General features: G+C 38.0%; 3 protein-coding genes across 8 annotated transcripts in view; 2 read left to right on the forward strand and 1 right to left on the reverse strand.

Moving 5' to 3' along the window:
* fhod3b (formin homology 2 domain containing 3b) overlaps positions 1-3,174 on the forward strand; it is an 86,687-nt gene extending 83,513 nt beyond the window's left edge. For all 3 annotated transcript variants that reach the window (XM_056381441.1, XM_056381442.1, XM_056381443.1), the window contains 2 exons: positions 134-295; positions 532-3,174. In XM_056381441.1, coding sequence (XP_056237416.1) covers positions 134-295; positions 532-614 — 245 coding nt within the window. In that variant the 3' untranslated portion in view covers positions 615-3,174. The remainder of the gene's footprint in view (positions 1-133; positions 296-531) is intronic.
* A 118-nt stretch (positions 3,175-3,292) lies between these two features.
* Positions 3,293-11,703, reverse strand: rxrbb (retinoid x receptor, beta b). 4 transcript variants are annotated; one of them, XM_056381447.1, is made up of 12 exons: positions 11,545-11,703; positions 10,038-10,231; positions 9,576-9,729; positions 9,129-9,308; positions 8,703-8,756; positions 7,401-7,561; positions 7,073-7,202; positions 5,692-5,818; positions 5,525-5,566; positions 5,309-5,400; positions 5,100-5,205; positions 3,293-4,951 (listed from the first exon to the last, which is right to left on the reverse strand). In XM_056381447.1, exons 2-12 carry the CDS (start codon positions 10,176-10,178, stop codon positions 4,804-4,806), a joined length of 1,335 nt encoding a protein of 444 aa, XP_056237422.1. In that variant the 5' UTR covers positions 10,179-10,231; positions 11,545-11,703; the 3' UTR covers positions 3,293-4,803. The 4 variants fall into 4 exon arrangements, with proteins under 4 accessions (XP_056237422.1, XP_056237423.1, XP_056237424.1 ...); XM_056381448.1 differs by having other exon boundaries at positions 11,554-11,683; XM_056381449.1 differs by lacking the exon at positions 11,545-11,703 and adding an exon at positions 11,307-11,409.
* Positions 11,704-13,088: 1,385 nt separating this feature from the next.
* On the forward strand, positions 13,089-16,373 carry LOC130172484 (macrophage mannose receptor 1). The gene is made up of 5 exons (XM_056381243.1): positions 13,089-13,269; positions 13,483-13,839; positions 13,937-14,275; positions 14,422-14,835; positions 14,938-16,373. The coding sequence occupies exons 1-5, from the start codon at positions 13,200-13,202 to the stop codon at positions 15,321-15,323; spliced, it is 1,566 nt and encodes a 521-aa protein (XP_056237218.1). The 5' UTR covers positions 13,089-13,199; the 3' UTR covers positions 15,324-16,373.
* The last annotated feature ends 3,954 nt before the right edge of the window (positions 16,374-20,327 follow it).

The raw sequence follows: 20,327 nt of genomic DNA on the forward strand, positions 1-20,327 counted from the left end.
ACACTTGCTCAACATCAGCATGTCAGTATTGTCATTGTAAGTATGTTAGCATGCTGCCGTAAGCGCTTAGCTCAAAGCACCTCTGCGCTTACAGCTACAGCTTATTCTTATCCATCCTGATCTTATTGTTTAGGGCGTATTCCCCCATGGTGCTCTGGCAGTGACGACCCAGTGAACTGCACAGACGACACAGCTGATGAGATCATGGAGAGGATTGTCAGGTCAGCCACTCAGGGGCCCAGCCAGCGGACTCAACCTCGAGAGAGGAGACGATCTCGAGCCAACCGAAAATCATGTGAGTGACATCATCTGGACAAGTGGTGTGATTTATTAACATGCACAGCAGAATGCGATCAGCTTTATGTGCAAACACTACGGCCATCTGTGAAATGCATTGAACTGCACTAACCTGTATCAAAATGCTAGACAAATAAAGTTTGATTGATTGATATAGAAATATAAAAAGCTCTTATTTATCAGAATATGGCATTCTCTCACCACTTGCCCTTATTTTTCTTCCTGTCTGCACAGTGAGAAGGACACTGAAGAATGGTTTGACAACAGAGGAGGCCAACGCTCTCGGTTTGTCCAGTGGTTCAGAGATGCAGGTATGAGCTGGGCCTGGATCCCACCGGACATTAAGACGTCTGGAAGCCCTTTCACTGCCCCCTCCAACCCACTGCACTCCAACTTGGCACTAAAATCCCCCGCTAGCTTTGATGAGTTGATCTCATTTTTATGCGTTTGGTTTACATAGGCTTGACGCAAGTGCTTCCTGAAGAAAGTGGATAAAAAGCTGAACACGATTTTATTCATGAACTGCAGGGCCAGAGAGAGCAGAAACAGAGCGCTGCATTCAAACCACTAAGCTTTGCTGTTGCTGGATAAACATCGATGATCTGCATTCACAAGGCTTAATCACCATCATCCTTCGAACCTGACATTGCTCACAAATACCTGCGCAAAAGCGTATTTTTTAAGGCCAAAGGTATCGAAAGAGTTGGCAGTGCATATGCTTCAATCTCAGTGGCCTTGACTGAATCAAGAGGGCAAGACGTGTGGTACAGACACTAAACTCCACTAACTGTGTTTGCTTTGGTTTAGTGTCAGCCCTGCAGCTTTAGTGACAAATTGAAGTGAAAGACATTTCATCTATTGTATAGATGGTTTTGTGCAGAGGGTTATTCTGTTATATACTACTGTGGTAGTTTTGTGTTTCTATTCATTTTGCTCAAGAAGGTGCTCAAATAAGGAACAATTGCACTGGATGTAAAAGTTGGGTATCAATGGAATGTGAAATCCTTGACACTGATGAACCACTCTGACATCTGAATCTGAAAATATACTCAACAGTTTTACCAGCAATTTAACAGTAGCACAGTTTTTAATGTTTAATCCAAGTCGACAGGTTCAAAGCAAGTGTGCATTAGTTTACTGGGTACGAACAAATTTATCAGAGACAGTGCAACTATTTTTAAAGACCACGAGGAGAAAGAGAATGTTAATGTGGTTAAGACTGGTAATACCACTAGTTTCAGACTAATGCTCATCACGCAAACATTTTTAGCTTAAGTAAACTTAGACAAGTTGTATCATGTGACCTATTCTCACCAATGGACTGAACAGTTGGGGACAGCTTGAGGAAGGCGGGCACAATGTTACAGGTGTGCGATCTTCGTAAGAGTTATGTAGTTTTATTTTGTAGAAACTATGAGCTGCACATTTCAGAGTGCCTTTCAGAGACAGTTATTTATTATGACGTTTTCAGGGACATATAAAATCAAGAAAATGTTACTACAAATGTGCGGTCTGTAAGGGGCGAGAGGATCATATTGCAATCATTTGTGAGCTGTGATTTATTTTCACCCAGTGTTTTTAAACTTGTTTTGGCTAAGCTTTCAGTTTTATTTTTTTCCCACGTTATATCTTGGATCAAATAGTTTGTTATGAAGCTTTAAAATATTAATAACAATTTAGGGATTGGTTATGCACATTAGCTGTATCCTGTTGCCTTACTGTAGAATACGGGCTTGCGTTGTTCCACTTTAGTCGAGATCTAAGTAAAATATAACAATTAAAAGTAGATCAGACCAAATTAACGTGTAGTTCAACTGGCATCACTGGAGATCTCGGTTTGTCATTTTCAAGACACATAAAGTATTCCTTCATTATTTAACTATGAATGTGAACATCAGGGGTTACATGATAATTAGTAATATGGACGCACATAAAATATCCATAATTTATCTACTTTAAAACATGTAAATCTGTAATGAACTGAATAAGAAGGAGCCCGCAGTTTAACCTTTTTGATTATGTGGGTATGCTTTTGAACTATTGATGAGCTCACTGTGCTTTTGATTAATTTAGAATGGCCTTGGCTACACTATAACAGCATAATTTAAAACTATCCAATCGCAAATTTTCACTGTGATGGAAACATAGCCATTGAGAGAAACAAGATTCTAGAGCAACATCATGCTAAAGCTACGTGAAACCACACCAGCAGTACGTTTTTGTTTTGTTTGTTTTATTTAGAATTTACTGAAAACTATTCAGCACCTTAGACTCAATGTGTAGCATGCAACTTAGAACTGAAGTTACGAGGGAAGAGCTCATCGTTTCCCGGATTGTACTGACTTTTGTCAAAAACAAGACACAATAGATGTGTAAAGTAATATAGGGGGAATGCTGTAAAATGATGTACATGTCATGAAAATGTCTTTTATGTTCTTCTGTTTTTTTTTTTTTTTTGCTCTATGTGTAGAATAGTGTATTATAGACTAAAAAAGCAGTATTATTCTAAATATAATTTAAACAAACCAAGCCATGCATGGTTTAAAAAGGTGTCACTTCTGCTTGATACAAAGGGAGGTTCACTTTGGTTCTCAGAGCTGTAGGGTTTTTGTGCGTGTTATTAAAACTTTTTACTTCACAGACTGATCATATTTACCAGCTACTCCTGTGGAATCCCTTAGAAGCCTTTTGATTTCATTGCACTCAACATTTTCCTCTTTTCTTTTAACATTAGCCCACCACACACATTGCTGCCTGTGCCATAACATCACTGTGGAACTTGGACACAAGCGCTATACAACCAAGGCTTCTATTGCGTCTATGTGCCCACAGCAAAAACTATGTAACAACTACAATAAAAAGGCTCATTAAAACATTGTTTCTTTTAATCTTCTTTCAGATGTGTTGTTTTGGCTTAGAATCTGGGTTTCTTCCAGGAAGAAGTTAACTTCACATTTAACACTTTCAGAGAAGAAAAAGCAAACCAAAAAAAGAAAAAACTTAAGCCTCCTTTATTTTTAGTCCACACAACCCATGCTTCAAGTCACTTTATGTTCAAGAGCATACAGAGGTCGATGACGAGCTTAACAACACAGCTCATCTGGTGTTCACACATGGCCATCATACAGACCTCATTTGGTCTTGTTTAAAATTCCTATGTCCACAGGTGTTATGGAGCTAAATGTGATTATGGTTTGCTTTTAATAAATTGCAGAGACATTACAATGAACAAGACAGCTACCTAAAAAAGGGGGGAAGTAGGAAATACAACTGAGCATCAAAACAAAACAAAACAAAAAAAAATTAGCTGAAACAGTCTCAGCAAATCCAGTGCAACCCAAGACACGTTCTGCTTTATACTAGCTGAAAACTAAAAACAAGGGCACATCATAAGAATTAAATAATTTGTATCTCCTGATCATAATTCAAATTTATCAATATACATTTTCCCTGAACAATTACTTTTGCACAGTACCTTAAAATTGTATAGATAAATTACAAAATGGAGTATTCCCTTTCCACCAGACATGATTTACTTTGTAAAACCCCTGAAAGACTGACAGGCAGAAAGCTCTTTTGCATTTTACATTTTATATTGCTACATTTTCAACAAAGATTAACAAAGGGATTTTCATTTTTGCATATTTTCTTAGGTTTGTGGTTTGGTGTGCGTCTGCACCAACAATGTCAAATTATCTATAGCACCAAAAGACAAACACCTGACCATTTTGGATGCCAGGTGTTTATTAAAAGTATGGTTTAGAAATATTACATAGCAAGTATGCAGTGCAGTCTAATCGTTAACCACAAAGTGATAAGATTTATAAAATGGCAAAGAAGTAAACAACACTACCTGTATATTATCAGATACAAAGCTGATCCTCATTCAACATCGACAAGTCCAAACTGACAATTTCAATCACTGACTTGTCGTCTATCCCAGGGTCACTGTTGGGATTTTATATTCTGCAATGGATACAAGTAAATTCAGAGCTGCTGTTGGACACAGTTACCGGTGACTGTATAGTACAATAATACACTTTTAGATCTGATCTGAATTAGAAATTATAAAAAGAAGATGACATCCTTAACGCATACTCACGATTCAGGTTGCCTTCCTTTTAAAAAACAGGGTTTAGGGATCGGTTCAGCTGGAGAAACAACTGAAGCTTAATGTTTGACGTGTCTAAAAAGCTTATATAAAAATGTGTACCCAAATTATATCTATTCCTGTGAGGGAAATATGTAAATGTTTACATTTTTAAAAATACTTTTTTAAACCGTAGTTACTCATGAAGTTATTTCAACATATAGCACCAGCTTGTAGATCATGCCAAGCCTTGGGTTTGGTCTTAAGAGCAAATCTGTGCTGCACTAAAAAAGTGTAACCCAGATAGCAGTGAGACAAATTGACAAATCTTCAAAGAACTTAAAGTGCCACTCCAGTCCCACTCCAGCTTCCCAGACTTCAGCTATCTGAACCTAACCACAGTACACATTTCCTATCTAAGACAACTGATGGGGAGCTTCAAGCATTTCCATGAGGAAAGTGTCAATAGGTGTGTCACCAATCAGCTTGAAGAAGAAAAGATGCTCCAAGCACTTCAAGCCAATGGATCGCAGTGCTGGCAGTCGAAGAAGGAGCTTAGCAAACCTGCAGGGAGAAAAAAGGATATAATTTATGTTCGAGAAGGTAAACAATGTTCCAGAGATGTTTAACTTTGTCATTCTACACCGCAAAACAATGCAGTACAGTAAAAAGATAAAACTTTGTCATGTTTGTTGCAGCTCAAGACATTTACCTTCCCTGCTGCTCTGGGTATTTCTGTTTGCAGTAGGCTTCCAATGATGCATAGACCTTTTCTCTCAGGAGCTCCACCTCACTGGTGTTGGAGAGCCCTTTAGCATCTGCAGGAAAATAACATTTTCTTTAGGGGCAAGACACTACTCTGTAAGAAAAAAAATGTAATCTTACTTATTTATATTATCAGCTTCTTGCACTGTCAAGCACCTGGGTTGAAGAGGACGATAGCTCGGAGGCAGCCCAGCTCTGTTTTGTCCATTTGCATATCTCTCATTTTATTGACGAGCTCGGTAAGAACCCTAAATAATGACAAGCAATGCAAATATTTTTGGAAAAAGGTTTTAGAGTGTAAAATACAAAGACCATAATGAGAAAATTACACTTATTTTACTGACTTAATGATATTAATAAGCATAAAATTACCTGTCAAATATGGCGCCGACCTCTGCACTCTGCACACTCTCCCTGTGTTAGATATTAACAATTATTATGCAGATACTATGCATATGTAAAACATTAGCCAAAAGCATTACATTTAGTTGAAATTTAAATGCAAGTATGCTGGAAATTTTTTGTCTCGATCAATGTACCTGTCAAAAATGGCTCCAACTCCTGCACTGTGTGCACTGTCGCGTTGCAGCTCAGAGGCCAGGAGAACTCCATCCTTCAAGGCAATGGAGCGATGGGAGAACGAGGCAATGAGGAGCTCATTCCATCCTGACAAATGAAATACAATAAAACACAGGTATGTCATGATAGCATTTCCTCCCAAGCATTTTAATTGTTCTTAAGGTGAAATTACCCTTACAATGAAAAGCTGTTGTAAAGAAAACTCTTTCCTTCCTCAGGTTGAAACCAGTTGTACGACTATGCTCGACTCATCCAGCAGCACCTTTTGCAAACTTCCTGCCTTCCCTTTAGATTTATTTCCATTGGGTCCTGACTAAGTGCGTCATTGCAACACACTTCAAGTTAAACTAAAATTATTATTGCCAGTTGTCCCTTTGAACAAAAAAAAACAAAACACTTGGGACATCACCAAACACGTAATAACAGGGACCTAGCAACAGTTACTGCAACAATGTCCTCCCATCAGGTGACTCTGCCAATGTGTCTACCAAACGTGTTGTAGATTATCCCTGTGTGAGGCTACTGTAGTTTAAGTATCTAGGCCCACACTCTGTATCCCTCACCTGCCTATGTTTTTGTACACAGTTGTGTTTCAAAAACAATTGGACAAAAATCTTCCTCAATTCCTGAAATGTATGTCCAAATATATATTATTGTGCATCAGTTACTATATATTGTTATTTAAATATCCAAGGTAAAAAGCACCTTACAGGCTTTTTTTTGGCTCTGCTGGCAAATCAGTTTCATACATATTTTTTGTGCTCTACCTCTCAAACCTCTGGTTAATTTTACCATATAGGGTGCAAAAAAATCAAGAAAACAGTTCACAGCACTATCTTAGATAGCAGTGTAATTGTATAATACAGCTTTACACATGAAAATGGACAATTTCAGCAAATATCCTTGGCCTTGTTATTCTTTCAGAAGTCTACTTTGTAATAATGCAACGTTCACAATCTTCCACACTGAAACTTGCATCAGACCTAATGTGGATCTGATACCTGTGTTCTTGGTAGGTCTTGCAAAAGCAAACCATTTCAATATGACTTCGGTAACACGACTACCTTTCTTTGGTATTATTTTATCAACTTCAGTGGCCATTACTCAAGTTTGTTGTTGCAGTAAAGGTCAGATGTCTCCAAGGAAATGGCTACAGCCTACGTTAATGCTGCTGGCATTTGAGTGACAACAGAGGAAGCACTATTCTCATTTTTTAATTTTAGGCATTGTTCACATTTCACATTGTTCAAAAACTAAAGTAAAGTTCTTTAAGTTAAGTTTGTTGATTTTGAAGGAACAGTTCCACATGGATCATTAATGACTGCAGGTTCTCAATCATACCTGCACGCAGAAGGATGACCTGGTCATCAAGGGGCAGTTCAGAGAAATGAGGGATTCTCTTTGCCCACTCCACCAAGGCAAACAGCTGTTTGTCTGCAGTCTGACAGATGTTGGTAACTGCATCATGGGGCTGGAATCAAACAATACAACAACATGACTATTTGGTTATATATCTAAACCAAATACTTTCAATTATTACAACTTGAAAGCACATGTTTAATCAAGTTATCTTAGAAAATTGAGCCCAAACTCATTGTGCTGCCATGAAAAACACGACTGACACATTTATTTATATAAATCTACTGATTGCCTTGTTCCAACCACTCACAGAGTTGCCTGCAGAGCCTCCGTCAGAATGAAGCTCAGTCTTCAGCTCCACTGCCGTCTCTGCCTCCAAGATTTTCTCCACAGGCATCTCCTCATTCACTCCAACACTGAACTCCAGCTCTCCTTCACGCTCTCGGTTCCTCTGGCGCTCCTCCTGGACCGCTGCATCAGACAAAATGTAAGGAAACAGCGATGGTGGGAGAAAAGGAATGAGATGATGGCTAACACTGAATAATGACAAGACTCTGTTGCATTGAGAAAGTCCTGTTTCCAATTCAGTGCTGTCTTCAAAAAATGGAATCATGTCAGGAACAGCAAAAATGAATTTCGAAAGCACTGTAGTCTACTCAGAATTCTGTTAACTCTAACTGGCAATTTCTACTGTACATTCCTGAAGATGTGATTTTAATTCAGGGTGTTAAGAAACTTACTTTAAAATGTTTCTCAATGCATTGTCGAAAATAGCAATTTTGGATTTCCAACTTTTTCTACTGTGTACTCTACATAATTAGTTTCCATCATGACAAAAGTCTGATGAATTTACTTCCATTATCAACAGAAGTACAGTAACTGGAAGGTTGGAGTTACATGCAAGACTTTGTTAACAACATGCCCTCCCTTGATTTAGCTTACATGCATTAGCTTTATGTTTTACAAAAGAATACTAAATTGTTAAAGACAGAATAACGATGCATCTAAAAATCTATCATTTTTCCCACCCCTACTAAAATGGCAGCATTATTCCAGAGTGGTGCTGTCTTAACAAACACAAAGCACCTTGAGGACCACTGAAGAGCCAAGCGACTAGTATGTGAAGTTCATTAAAACTAAACAGTGGTGAAAAATCGAGCCTGTGTTGTCAACAGCAACCCAAAAGGACACTGATCTCAAACTGATCTACCCATCTCACTGGGAAATCAGACACTCTGACAAAAGTGCAGCCATAAGAAACTGACATGGGAAGGTGATTTAACTGGTGATGAAACAGAAAGACAAAATCTTCAGCTAAATGAAGGCCTTCACTAGAACATGATCCATTACTTTATATGCTGCTTCAACACCGATCAACTCCATCAGATTTTATACACAGGTACAAAGAACTACGGCTGGCTAACTGCTTATTTTATAAAATTATAAAATCACCACAAGTCAATATACCAAAGCGATCCACGCTCATTCACATTTCTGGGTACACTGTCACCCACAAATCTTCCAGAGAACAAATTTTTCATGCCTAACACATTAGGTCTAATTCTCTAAGTAACATTAAAAATACAGCATCTTTAACATTTTATTGCCATACTCATCCATCCCTCATCCTTTCCATCTTCTTTTATCCACTTTATATGTTTGATCACTATTGAAAGATGGAGAAAGGGTAGAATAGGAGAAAATGAAGGGAAGAGATGGAAAGGGGTTAGTTATATAAACCAGCCCCAATATACCGTACTCTACCCTTTAACACATCTAATCAAGCATCCACCCTCACCTATACCAGAAAACTGAACTCATCAACAAATAATCAATTTAGTTGCGCTTCCTTTAGAATAATTAATTGTTCTAGGAAATCTAATTGCCTGCCAATATTTAAATCATTGTAGAAATCGCAGATATATGTCCCCTTTGTGTATATGCATGTAAGACAACTCACAACAAAACGTGTGACTAAACCGTCAATAACCAAAGGTCCTCAGTATGAACCTCTAATACTACCCTGTTTCTTGCATACCTTCCCTCTTCATGCCCATGGCCAGGCACTTCTGATAACGGCAGTACTGGCAGCGATTGCGCTGGCGTTTGTCAACCAGGCACTCTTTGTTATCCCTGCAGGTGTAGCTCAGATCTTTGCGCACAGTTCGTTTGAAGAAACCTTTGCAACCCTCACAGCTATACACTCCATAGTGTTTGCCTGTAAATTGCAGAAGTAAAAAGAAAAAGGTAAAAGTTAGAGGCCAATGAGAAGATCAAACATAGCCAATCCAAGTGAAGGCAACAGTCTGACAAACATTTTTTTATTTTCATTAGGAACAGTAACTGACAATTTGTTATACTGTTGAGGAAACACAGTCAAAAACATCAAACAGTAAAGGATCAACCACACTAAAATTGACATAGAATAAGAGTCTCCAGCTGATGTTTCATTTCTGCTAATCTTGCTCTTATTGCACTCACTCACCAGAAGAGCGGTCTCCACAGATGACACACAGACGTTTCTGAGACAACATTATTCCAGGGCTGTGAGCTGGCATGGGCCTCAGGCCAAATGGAGGTTTGATATCCTCTGAGCTGCTGATCGAGTGCATCCCTGATATGGGTGCTGAGGAGGAGATCTGGATACACAGTGCAACCAAATAAAACATTTAAACACTGTAATGCCATTGGTTAATTATATGCTCAGTTAGTTTGACTATTTAGTCACCTTTTTCAATACTGGTAAAAAAATAAAAAATTATCTGACATCAGTGTGTCCAGTCGTGTGCATACAACAGTTTCTGCCAACTAATAAAAGTGCTATTAACCACACTATATATTATAAGAAATTGCATTGCAATGTACCCTAAACTAACATATATACTCTCTGCCCCATTTAAACAAATGCTAGTACCCTACAGCTAAAACAGTTTTGGCTTTCATTTACCTGACTGTTGCTGATGGGTCCAAATCCCAGAGAGGGTGAGACCACTGGGGAGTTAAGAGAGGGACTGATAACTGAGAAAGGAGAACCCAAGATGTTGGTGGGGCTGTTGGAAGCTGAACTATTGGGCTGCTGTGAGGACATGGCTAGTAAGCAACCCAGTGGAGAGGATGATGTCCCGTCTGAAGGATATTTATCTGAGGGTGACATAAAAGATAATGATTAGTTGAATGATACCTGTCTTTAACTGTAACTGGCTGTACTTGTACATTGCAAGTAGAACTAAAACAATAACTGATATATGGTCAACTAGTTTGATACTTGATTAATTGTTATTTTTCAACCAGAGCTGCCAATCATTCTCTGGTTCAAGCCTCTCAAATGAGAGGATTTGCTGCTTAATTCAGTTTTACACAATTAAAGATTAAATGTCTTTGAATTCTAGACTGCTGGTCATAAAAATACCTATACATATGACATACCAACTTCCACTTTGAAAAACTAAGGTTGGAAATTTCCACTCTTCTCTAACATTTTATAGACCAATCGAACCACCAAGACAAAAATCGTGAGTTGCAGTGACTGCGACTTTCAAATTTTCGAACAGTTTATGTTAGCAAAGTTTCCTATTAAACTAAAACCATAAATAAACATGACTCATGCTGTCACACAAATAGAGTGATTAGATGGACGAATGTGATTAGAACCACAGCATTTATAAGCTGAACTGAAGCCCAAAATCAAAATTGTTCTACAACGTTCGCCCTAATCAATTTGGGTAAATGAAAGGGAAAATACACTGAGGGTTAACAACGTTTTGTGTGTTTTGAGTGAGAATCTTTGTTCAAACTGAGCAAACCTTGAAGTACTTTAAAATTTGCTTATATTAGTCGGTATTTTATAATGTTAACTGACTCCTGATGGAATCGCAATAACGTTACACGTTTGCTAAATGTTGCTAACGATACGTAATAACGTTGACATTAACGTTAATCTGTAATGTTGCGGTTAAACAAATGTTAATCACAAACAGATGTACCAGTATCCTTAACTATTTCTGTGAATTTACACCGGCATTGTATATTATTGGCCAAAACAAATAAATAATGCCCTACGTTTGCTTTTGCCGTTTGCTAGCTAGCTAGCTTGCTACAAATCCATAAACGTTCGAAAGACCCTGGCTAGGTAACATTAGCTAGCATTAGCTGGTTTCCATACGTCTGACTGTTACTGCATTATATAGCGTTTCGTAAAACAAAGATTTAAACAAACCCAGTTAGACTTCAAAATGTGGAGCTTGATAACTCGACAGTGGATGAACCACTTGAATAAATTCGCACAACTAGCGCTATGTTCAGCAGGTAGCCAAGATTAGCTGGTTGGCTGCAGTTACGGCTAACGTAGCTAATATTGCTAACGTTAGCCTAATGTACGGCTCAGGGTGATAATCTGGAGAAGCAGTTATTGACAAAATAACTGATCGAGTCGTTTGAATGTGGGAATTACTTACCAGACACACCTTCGACGCATTGTTGAAAACCACCTCGCTGTACTTATTGTAATCAGACAAGCGCCAGACAACAGGCCGACACTCAGATCCAGTTTACTTCAACTTGACGCTGTTGTTGTTTACAGGCCATGGTGGCTCAGTGCCAGCATCCCTCGAGCCAAAATGTCTCATGGGACCACCCATAACAGCACTGTCATATGACACTCCTGCAGTAGATGTTCAGCTCGATGTACTATTTAAACACACCAATTTTTGTTCTCATAATATTCCCAAAGATTAGAGCATTTGCAATAAAACTATATTATACAATTTCTGATTTATTACAAATTTATCATCACACATTGTTCTAAGATTGAGTAAATGAGCCTCCAACAAAGCCTACACATTCACACAGAACATCAAGCTGGTCAATGCCCCAAACACTGTCAAAACGGAATCACTGATGCATTCAAGAGTAAGTAATGGAAAATGACTCACACAACACATTTGCATGTACTCGGACAAACTGAAGGTACCCTACCAGACAATCAAATGTGTATAGTTGATTGTCTGATTATGATGAGGTGTGGTAATCTAAAATTAAAGTGTAATATAAATGCTATAAATGCTTTGTGATTTTTAGGTGTCCTTATTATGGCACAGTTGATCTAATCTGAACAATTTTTGGACAGCCACACCTACAAAAAGTGGTTGAAGGAGGGGCATACACAGTATTGCACAACATCTTCTTGCTCCAGTTGTTCAGTAATATTTTCCACTATCTAAAATATTTAACACAATGTTCTGTTTTGAAGTTCATCCTCAAGCTCCCTTGTTCTCCAGAGTGGAGACTGAGTTGCACTTGTGTAGGAGTTGTAATTAGTTGCAACACTTTTTTAACCCTAGGATACAGAAGTGACCTGCAATTTCTTTTAAGCTGCATTTACTTTTTTTTTTCTTTTCACATGGTTAAATTGTTTAAACTACTTATTTGGTCACCAAAGTTAAAAAGCTGTTTCTGAGAAAAACTCTGTGTCTGTGTAAACTCACAAAGGAGCTGCCCTAAGTTAGATGCAGCCCCCGAAAACATAACATTTTCCAGTAAACAGGCTCCTCCAGACCCCAAATATCACAATATTGATTTTTCTTTTCTGATTGATTTACCTACTGAGATGTTTTGAATTCTTAAATATTTGTTACGGTATCTCTGGATGTATCTTCAATATATAGAACAGGGGAGGGAAACATGGGGAAGTGATTTGTATTTTTTACTGTTATCAAAACAAGACTTGCTGTTCTTCATTCTTGAACAACCACACTGGATAAAATGTCAAAGACTAATTTTCATTGTAATCTGCTGACATTGCAAAATGATGTGATCATGGCAGGTGTAGTTGTTCTCATATTCTCTCTCTCTCATATGCTCTCATTTCATCTCAACAAACCAGAAAGCCATGCGCTGTGCAAGACAAAAAGAAACTTGAAAGACTGCTTCGTCTATAGTTGCTCCTGAAGAGGCGTCTCTTAACAAGCCAGGTGGCATTCTTACTACAAACACTGTGCTGCTCAAAGCTGCTATATGGTACCATTTATTAGGACCAATACCTGGTCACAACAAAACTATAAATTTACCAATAGATCTCTTTTTTTTGTTGCTTTTTGTTTAGCTGTTTCCTATGATCATGACTGAAAACAGATTCATTGTGAAGAAAAGGACTCCAATTCTGTATCTGATTTTTATCTCAGGTATGTACATGAATTTTTTTCAACTGTTGTTGGATACTCATAGCTACATGTAGACACCAATCTTTTGAGTATGTGAAGAAAGGTTACTTTTTAGAATATAAAATAATACCACGTTATGGTTAGAGATTATCAATGGATACATGAATACTTTTGCCATTGTTACTGCTGTTATTACACTTGATGTGACTGAACAGACGATCTGTAATTCCACAGGATTCTTCGCAGTGGGATCTTCAGACTTTCACCTTATTGATATTTCAAACACCTATAAAGAGGCAAAGAGCTATTGCAGGGAGATATACACTGATTTAGCAACAGTTCACAGCACAGCAGATATGAATAATCTGATCAATTTAGTTTCAACAAATAACACTGCCAGAGCCTGGATAGGACTGGAGATTGGAGATGCGTGGATGTGGCACTGGTCTTGGCCTGATCAAAAACTGGATTTTTTAAACTGGAAGGCAGGAGAACCGCGAAAAAAGAATCAAGATGCATGTGCAGCAATGGATCGACGCGGCGAGTGGTTTGAGAGTGACTGTGGAATCAAAAGAGGTTTTGTTTGTCATGGTAAGTAAAATGACAACATTGCTGGAAAAGTTATTTCACACGGCACAGCACCTCACTATACTTATGTAATAAAAATATGAAACTATTGGACTTGCAGGAAATGGTGAAACAAGTGGACACGTTTTTGTTGATGACACCAAATCATGGAGGGACGCTCAGAATCACTGCAGGGGCCTATCGTCTGATCTGGTTAGCATACACTCAGCAGAAGAGAATGAGGCAGTACATAATGTGTCTGTGTCACAAAATGTGTGGATTGGCCTCTTCAAAGATCCCTGGAAGTGGTCGGATGGGAGCAACTCATCATTCCGTTTCTGGAAACCCCGTCAGCCTAACTACCTCGAAGATCAGAAATGTGTTGCAGCTGTATTCAAAGATAAAGGGCAGTGGAATGACCTGAAATGTGGTGGCAAACGCAAATTTGTTTGTCATGGGGGTAAGTCGGTGCTCTTGCGGCAAAGTGATGTTGTAGAATTTGCAGAAAGTTCTTTTTTAATGTTTTGTAACCTTATGCATCGGACAACAGAGCTACATCCATCACTGTCTTCCTCTCAGTGTCTATTTCATTATTGACTCTTACAGAAAGGAAATCAACTTCAACAACCCAGGCGACCTTTACAACAGATCAACTGCCAACAAACATGACAGCTATTCTGAATACGTCATCTCAAGGGATCATAGCAACATTTAATTTCACTGTGGCTGCTTCCAAACAGCCAAACACTACTAATGTTACCACTGAAGTGGAAACAACTGCCACTGAACTAACAACACCAAATACCACAGGTGTTGTATACAGTACCTCAGTCACTGAGCTCAACAATGCCACTGCAGAGATGTCAACTGTGACAGCTACACAGCTACCTCCAGCAACTACTGTGCAAGTAACCACAGATGGTATTTCTGCATTAACAACACTGGTGGGGACTTCAGCCCAGAACACAACGCAGCTTTCAACTCCAATGTCCACTGAAAACACCCAAAGTTTGCCTCTGGGTATGTTTAAAATTGTCATGTGCTTATATGTTCATTTTAGATAAATTTACATTATACATTATGGATTTCAGTTATTTTCCTCTTTCTGTTTTCTTCCATTAGGAAATCTGATACTGGTCCAGCAAAATATGACATGGATTGAAGCTATGAGTTACTGCAGGGAGCACCATACTGACCTCGTCCATATTTCCTCTAAAGACATTCAAGAGAACGTGGCTGAAAAGACAAAGAACGCCACTTCAAGCCATGTTTGGCTCGGCCTACGCTACACCTGTAACTTCAATTTTTGGTTCTGGACTAGTTCGACGACCGGCTGTTACCAGAACTGGGCTCCTGGACAAGGATCTGAAGGGAAATATGACTGTGGTGTTACAGGTGCCATTGAGGCCACTGGGAGGCAGCAGTGGGTAGGCTTGCCTGAGACAGAAAAACTGAATTTCATCTGCTATGCATGTGCTGGATGGGTATTAAGGGCCAGTGACACTTAAGATGACAAAGATGCTGCAGTTTTAATTATGCTGTGTGAAGAAATAACACATTTGTTCTGGCTGTACAACTATTTTTGCAGTTGATGATTTAACTTTCAGAACCATGTGTCTGACAATTGTAACATTAAGCCAGTGGACCTTGACAAAATGGTTATTTTAATGTTCTCGTATGACGTCATACTTCTACCTTTGTTGAAGTACAGCTGCCTTCTCTATTGTTGAGATTGAATTTCATTAAATATGAGAACCTCATGTGGTGTGTAGGCGTGCACATTCACAGTCATGGGCAGCACAAGTAATGTGAGAACACTGATCTGTTCTATGCTTTTCACTCGGGGGTTACTATTTGCATGTTGACCCCCTGGGTTGGGCCCCAAGATTGTCTTTTTTAGACCACCAGAGTATGGCCCCGATCCAGACTGCCTGCTGGCCTCACTGACCTGACCTTCACTAGTAGCCACATGGAAGGCAGAGCTCAGACACTCACCTTCCTGTCTGCACCCTTGAGGTACACAGACCATCTGTAACCATGGGTGAATGATACATTTTCAGTGATTAAAATTGTACTTCATCAGTTTCAAATAAATGCATCTGCGAATACACAGTTTTCACTGCTATCAACTGTTAGCTAAATCTGAAGTTGGACCTTCATTTTTCCACTTTTAACAATACAGTACAAAAGTTCTTCCTTTTTTGAAATAATGACTGCAGATACATGTTTGAATGAGCGTTTATTGTCAGTTTGTACATGTTAAAGTTTATGTTCCTTGAGGTGGAAAAAGAAGGAACTGTGAAGAGCAACAACACTGGAAATACGCTGTGTCTAATAGTGTAAGTAATTATAACTGCTGTCAGGTACAACTTTTGGACTGGAGTCCTTAAGGTTTAAACTGAAAATAAAATTGTATGTGTCTAAATCCTAACATATACTGATATTCCTGTTTGGAAAGAAGAGACTCTAATATTTTTTCACCACTTTCATTATTATCCAGATGTGAGCATGCTACTTGTGGTAGTTTAATCAATATATGATTATGTGTGCATTATTGAATTAAATAATCCTATATAACTACTGAATACTGGTATGTATAGTTTGTAATCCAGTGCTGCATTCTGATAACTGCTTTTGCATCCACAATGAGGGCCTTGTCACTTTTCAATTACCACGGACCATTACACATGATTGTGTCATAGCTTAGTTTCTCACTGAATAGGCATTGGTCAGTGAGCCTCCCATCAGTTCAATGTTAATGTCCCATTGGGTCCAGTCAGTGGGTCCGTGGACCACCCCCTCACCTCCTTTTCTCACCCTCATCTCCTCTTGTGTGCTGTCCAGCTGGCTCTGACCTCTGACCCGTTCACCCTCACTCCTGACCCCTGGGGGCATTCCCACGCCACACCCTTTTGTGTACACCTCTCCATGGTAACCCAGTGGTCACTGCATCTGCATTTGTAGAGATTATGGTGATAAACATAAATTCACTTTCACTTGGATCAGTGTAATTAAGCCTAATTTTGCCTAATACCAATTCAAGTATGAAGTTTTACAAAAAGGATACCTGTATATTGATTAAAGGTGTGTGAACGATTTTCACCAAATACAAAATAAAAACATGTAATTTACCTTAGGCTATATTTTGGTTCATCATATAGGATATTTATCTCTCTAATACCATACACAATATGTTCACTAAATCAAAAAGATGAATGCAGGAACTAAACAATGCAATTTAAGGTTGCCAACAACTAAACAACTAAAATTAATCCATATTAAGGTCAGCAAACATACTTTTTGGGTTTTAATTCAGAAATTTCTGAAGTTGAAACTTTAAAATCAAGTGCAAATATTTATTTTGACTTCTATCTATTACTTCTCTCTACCTGTCTTACACACTTCTGTCTTTCTCCTCTCTCCTTTTCTTCTCTGAGTCTGCACCCCTCCGTAGATCCCTCCCTTCTTTTCCTTCTGTCACTTTCACACTTAATTGTAGAAAAAGAGATTTTCTCCATTGAGGCTGAGTCTCTTAGGTAACCCCATTCCTGCATGAAATGAGATGGATAGAGGGAAAGACATAGAGAAGGGGACATGGACAGGCAGACTGAACAAGCAGCGGTTGAGGACGGATGCAGAGGAGAGTGGACTTTACAATATTTGAAAAAAGTTAGAATGAAAGAATAAGAATTTAATATTTCATGGTGCTAGTGACACATAATTAATCACTGCTTTACTGGGAATATTATCACTCTGTTACTGATGGTGCATAATGTAAGTATTAATGTAATTAATAGCTTTTTCACTTGTTAGCAAAACTTAATTCATTAATACACTTGTTAATACCTGAGAAGTAAAGGGAATTAGTAGCTGAATAATATGTACATTTTTAAAAAAGCATTTAGTAGTAAAAATGTATAATATCTAGAAGAAACAGTTACTCTTGGATTTTTGAGTGTGTAGCCTGTTTTCTTTTGACAGTTCATCAATGCTTCATTCTCATAACAAACAGTAAATCTTTTAACAAAAGCTTTAAAAAGTTCAGGACATTTTATGATAGATATTTTTGCACTTATTTTGATTATAATTTTATCAAACCATCTATTCACCACAGGATTTACCTCCAGGGCTAGGAGGTGCCACTGATGTTCTTTCCAAGTTTGACAGGGAGTCTGGTGTTGATTGTCCAAACGCAATTCTTGTATTACTTCTCCATACTTAGGAGTTGTGGATGGACATCATGCCCCCGACTCTCATTTCCGTCCTCTTACTTCTTACTGTTGTAATACAGAGATCAACATCTGAAGTAATTAAATGTGATGTAGCTGTGTGCCAAGATGGGAATATATTTCAATTGTTGAAGTTTGACTTTGCAGGGCTGATACTGATAGATAGATAGATAGATAGATAGATAGATAGATAGATAGATAGATAGATAGATAGATAGATAGATAGATAGATAGATAGATAGATGGATAAATACTTTATTTATCCCCTATAGGGGGAATTCATGTGTCCATTAGCTCAGTGTTGATAATAATAAAAACAGTTAATAATGAATAAACAATAATAATTAAATTAGTCCACTGAGTTGTTGTATAGCCTGATAGCAGTGGGAACATGGGAACAAAGGATCTCCTGAACCTCTCTGTTCTGCAGCGCAGTGAGATCAGACGTTTGCTGCTGTAGCTGCTTCTCTGTCCTCCCAGAATGTTGTGGACAGGATGGTTGGTATTATCCAAGATGGCCTACATCTTACTTTGCGTGCATCTCTCCACAACAGTTCTGAGTGAGTCCAAACTAGGAACATTTTCAAATTTAATGCAATTGAAAATTTGTAATTATCAATATATGTGATGTTAGATTCAGGGTTAATTAGGTTTTGGTTAGGTTTCTCAATTTAAAATCTGTCTTCATAATACACATTGAGTTTCCAGACCCTGGACTTGGACTTTTCTCAATTTTCTGTTAATTATATTGACTTGAAGTAACAAGTAAACTGAATATGTGGATTAGTTGCTTATTTAGTTTTCTGGACAGCTAAATGTGAAAAAGTTACATTTCTATCTTGGGGGAGAATACGATTATTAATGGGTGAGGAGATGACATGGCACATGGCCACATGGTATATGGTTGGTGAAGTGAAATGGAGGCTGACAGAGATGTTTCTTCCTTGTGCCAAATGAATCTTTGGACTATATAGGACCATGACTTGCATGGTTTAATTATGTGCATAACTGAGTAAGAGTGATTAAGAATTATGTCATTTTATTATTAATTTTAATAATTTTTTAAAATTGTTATTTGATGTTACTGCCATACATTCTTTTATCAGTCTGAGAGTTCATTTTATACAATTCCACATTTGTTACAAAGATACAGTATTTACTTTTATAATGTATTGCATATGGACAAAGAAGGACTTAGAATTCAAATCTCCACTCACTATTTGAGAAGGGCCCTGCAGGTTGGGAAATGGAGGCAGAATTTCAGAAACTTTATGGATCAGTGCCTCGACCTGAAGCTTTGAGCTGGAATAGACATTGGGGCCTTAAATTCATGGATGTTTGTGCTTACATTTATATAAGAACTATTTGTATAAGTAAGTAAATAGAATATTGCATTAGTTGTCAGTTAAAGCTATTAAAAAAGTTACACTTGGAAGAAGGTTATAATTTTACTACTCTCTTGATTGCATCTTTCATCAAGCTGTTTATTTGGAAAAAATAAAGGTTCTGACATTGTCTCTGTGTTTTTCATTAATCACACTGCTCCATTTTGCCAGATCATAACAGAGTTTGGCAGCTTTTCAAATTCCATTCAGCATACCATCAGTTCACTGATGAATGCACAAATCATAAGGATTGCTTTATAACTTATCTGCAGAGGCCATACGGTTTATATAAGAAGCGTTAAGTGACTATTTATAAGAGTCATTAAAAGACAGTGATTTGCAGAACTGAAGAAATTTGCAGATTTACTTAATTTGAAAAACATTGCTGAATTATTTGTTGTAGAGTGAACAGTTCTCACTCCAACCCATACCCAAAGAGCCAAACCTCGATTTCTTGTAAATCACATGATTTTGGGGAAATCTGGCTGACTTGCAACAACCAATAAGAGGATGGTTACACATTGTGAAACAGAAACAAACACTTTTCATGTTGCAAGCCAAGTAGTGCTTTAAAGTGGACTTTTATACAAACCAAACATGTTATCATCTGAGATGCATCTGTCAGTCCATTACAATCTGTTCTTTATTGTTATATTCTCATATTTTAGATAAATCAGTTTAGATCACCTACTTTAATTTATACAGAAATGTATACACTACTCACCCGAAGAATATGCTACACATTTGTACACATGCATGTACGCATGGTGTATGTGACAGTATGATGATTTTCTCAGTTTATATGATGGCACATGCTACTTGAGGCTGAGGAATGACAGATATTTCTAAGTTTACCCAAAAGGAAAAAAAGAGGGAGGGCATACCAGCGATTGAGAAA

This window comes from Seriola aureovittata, chromosome 7 (assembly GCF_021018895.1).
Source record: "Seriola aureovittata isolate HTS-2021-v1 ecotype China chromosome 7, ASM2101889v1, whole genome shotgun sequence".
NCBI lineage: Eukaryota > Metazoa > Chordata > Actinopteri > Carangiformes > Carangidae > Seriola > Seriola aureovittata.

What these genes read in the sequence shown, in the direction of transcription:
- LOC130172484 (XM_056381243.1), top strand. Translation starts at nt 13,200, where the DNA reads ATGATCATGACTGAAAACAGATTCATTGTGAAGAAAAGGACTCCAATT. An exon ending in GTATCTGATTTTTATCTCAG is followed by an intron (nt 13,270 to 13,482) that starts GTATGTACATGA and finishes GTAATTCCACAG; the next exon opens with GATTCTTCGCAGTGGGATCT. An exon ending in CACCCAAAGTTTGCCTCTGG is followed by an intron (nt 14,836 to 14,937) that starts GTATGTTTAAAA and finishes TTCTTCCATTAG; the next exon opens with GAAATCTGATACTGGTCCAG.
- rxrbb (XM_056381447.1), bottom strand. Translation starts at nt 10,178, where the DNA reads ATGTCCTCACAGCAGCCCAATAGTTCAGCTTCCAACAGCCCCACCAAC. An exon ending in CTGTGGAGACCGCTCTTCTG is followed by an intron (nt 9,309 to 9,575) that starts GTGAGTGAGTGC and finishes TGCAATTTACAG; the next exon opens with GCAAACACTATGGAGTGTAT. An exon ending in GAGGCTCTGCAGGCAACTCT is followed by an intron (nt 7,203 to 7,400) that starts GTGAGTGGTTGG and finishes GTTTGATTCCAG; the next exon opens with CCCCATGATGCAGTTACCAA.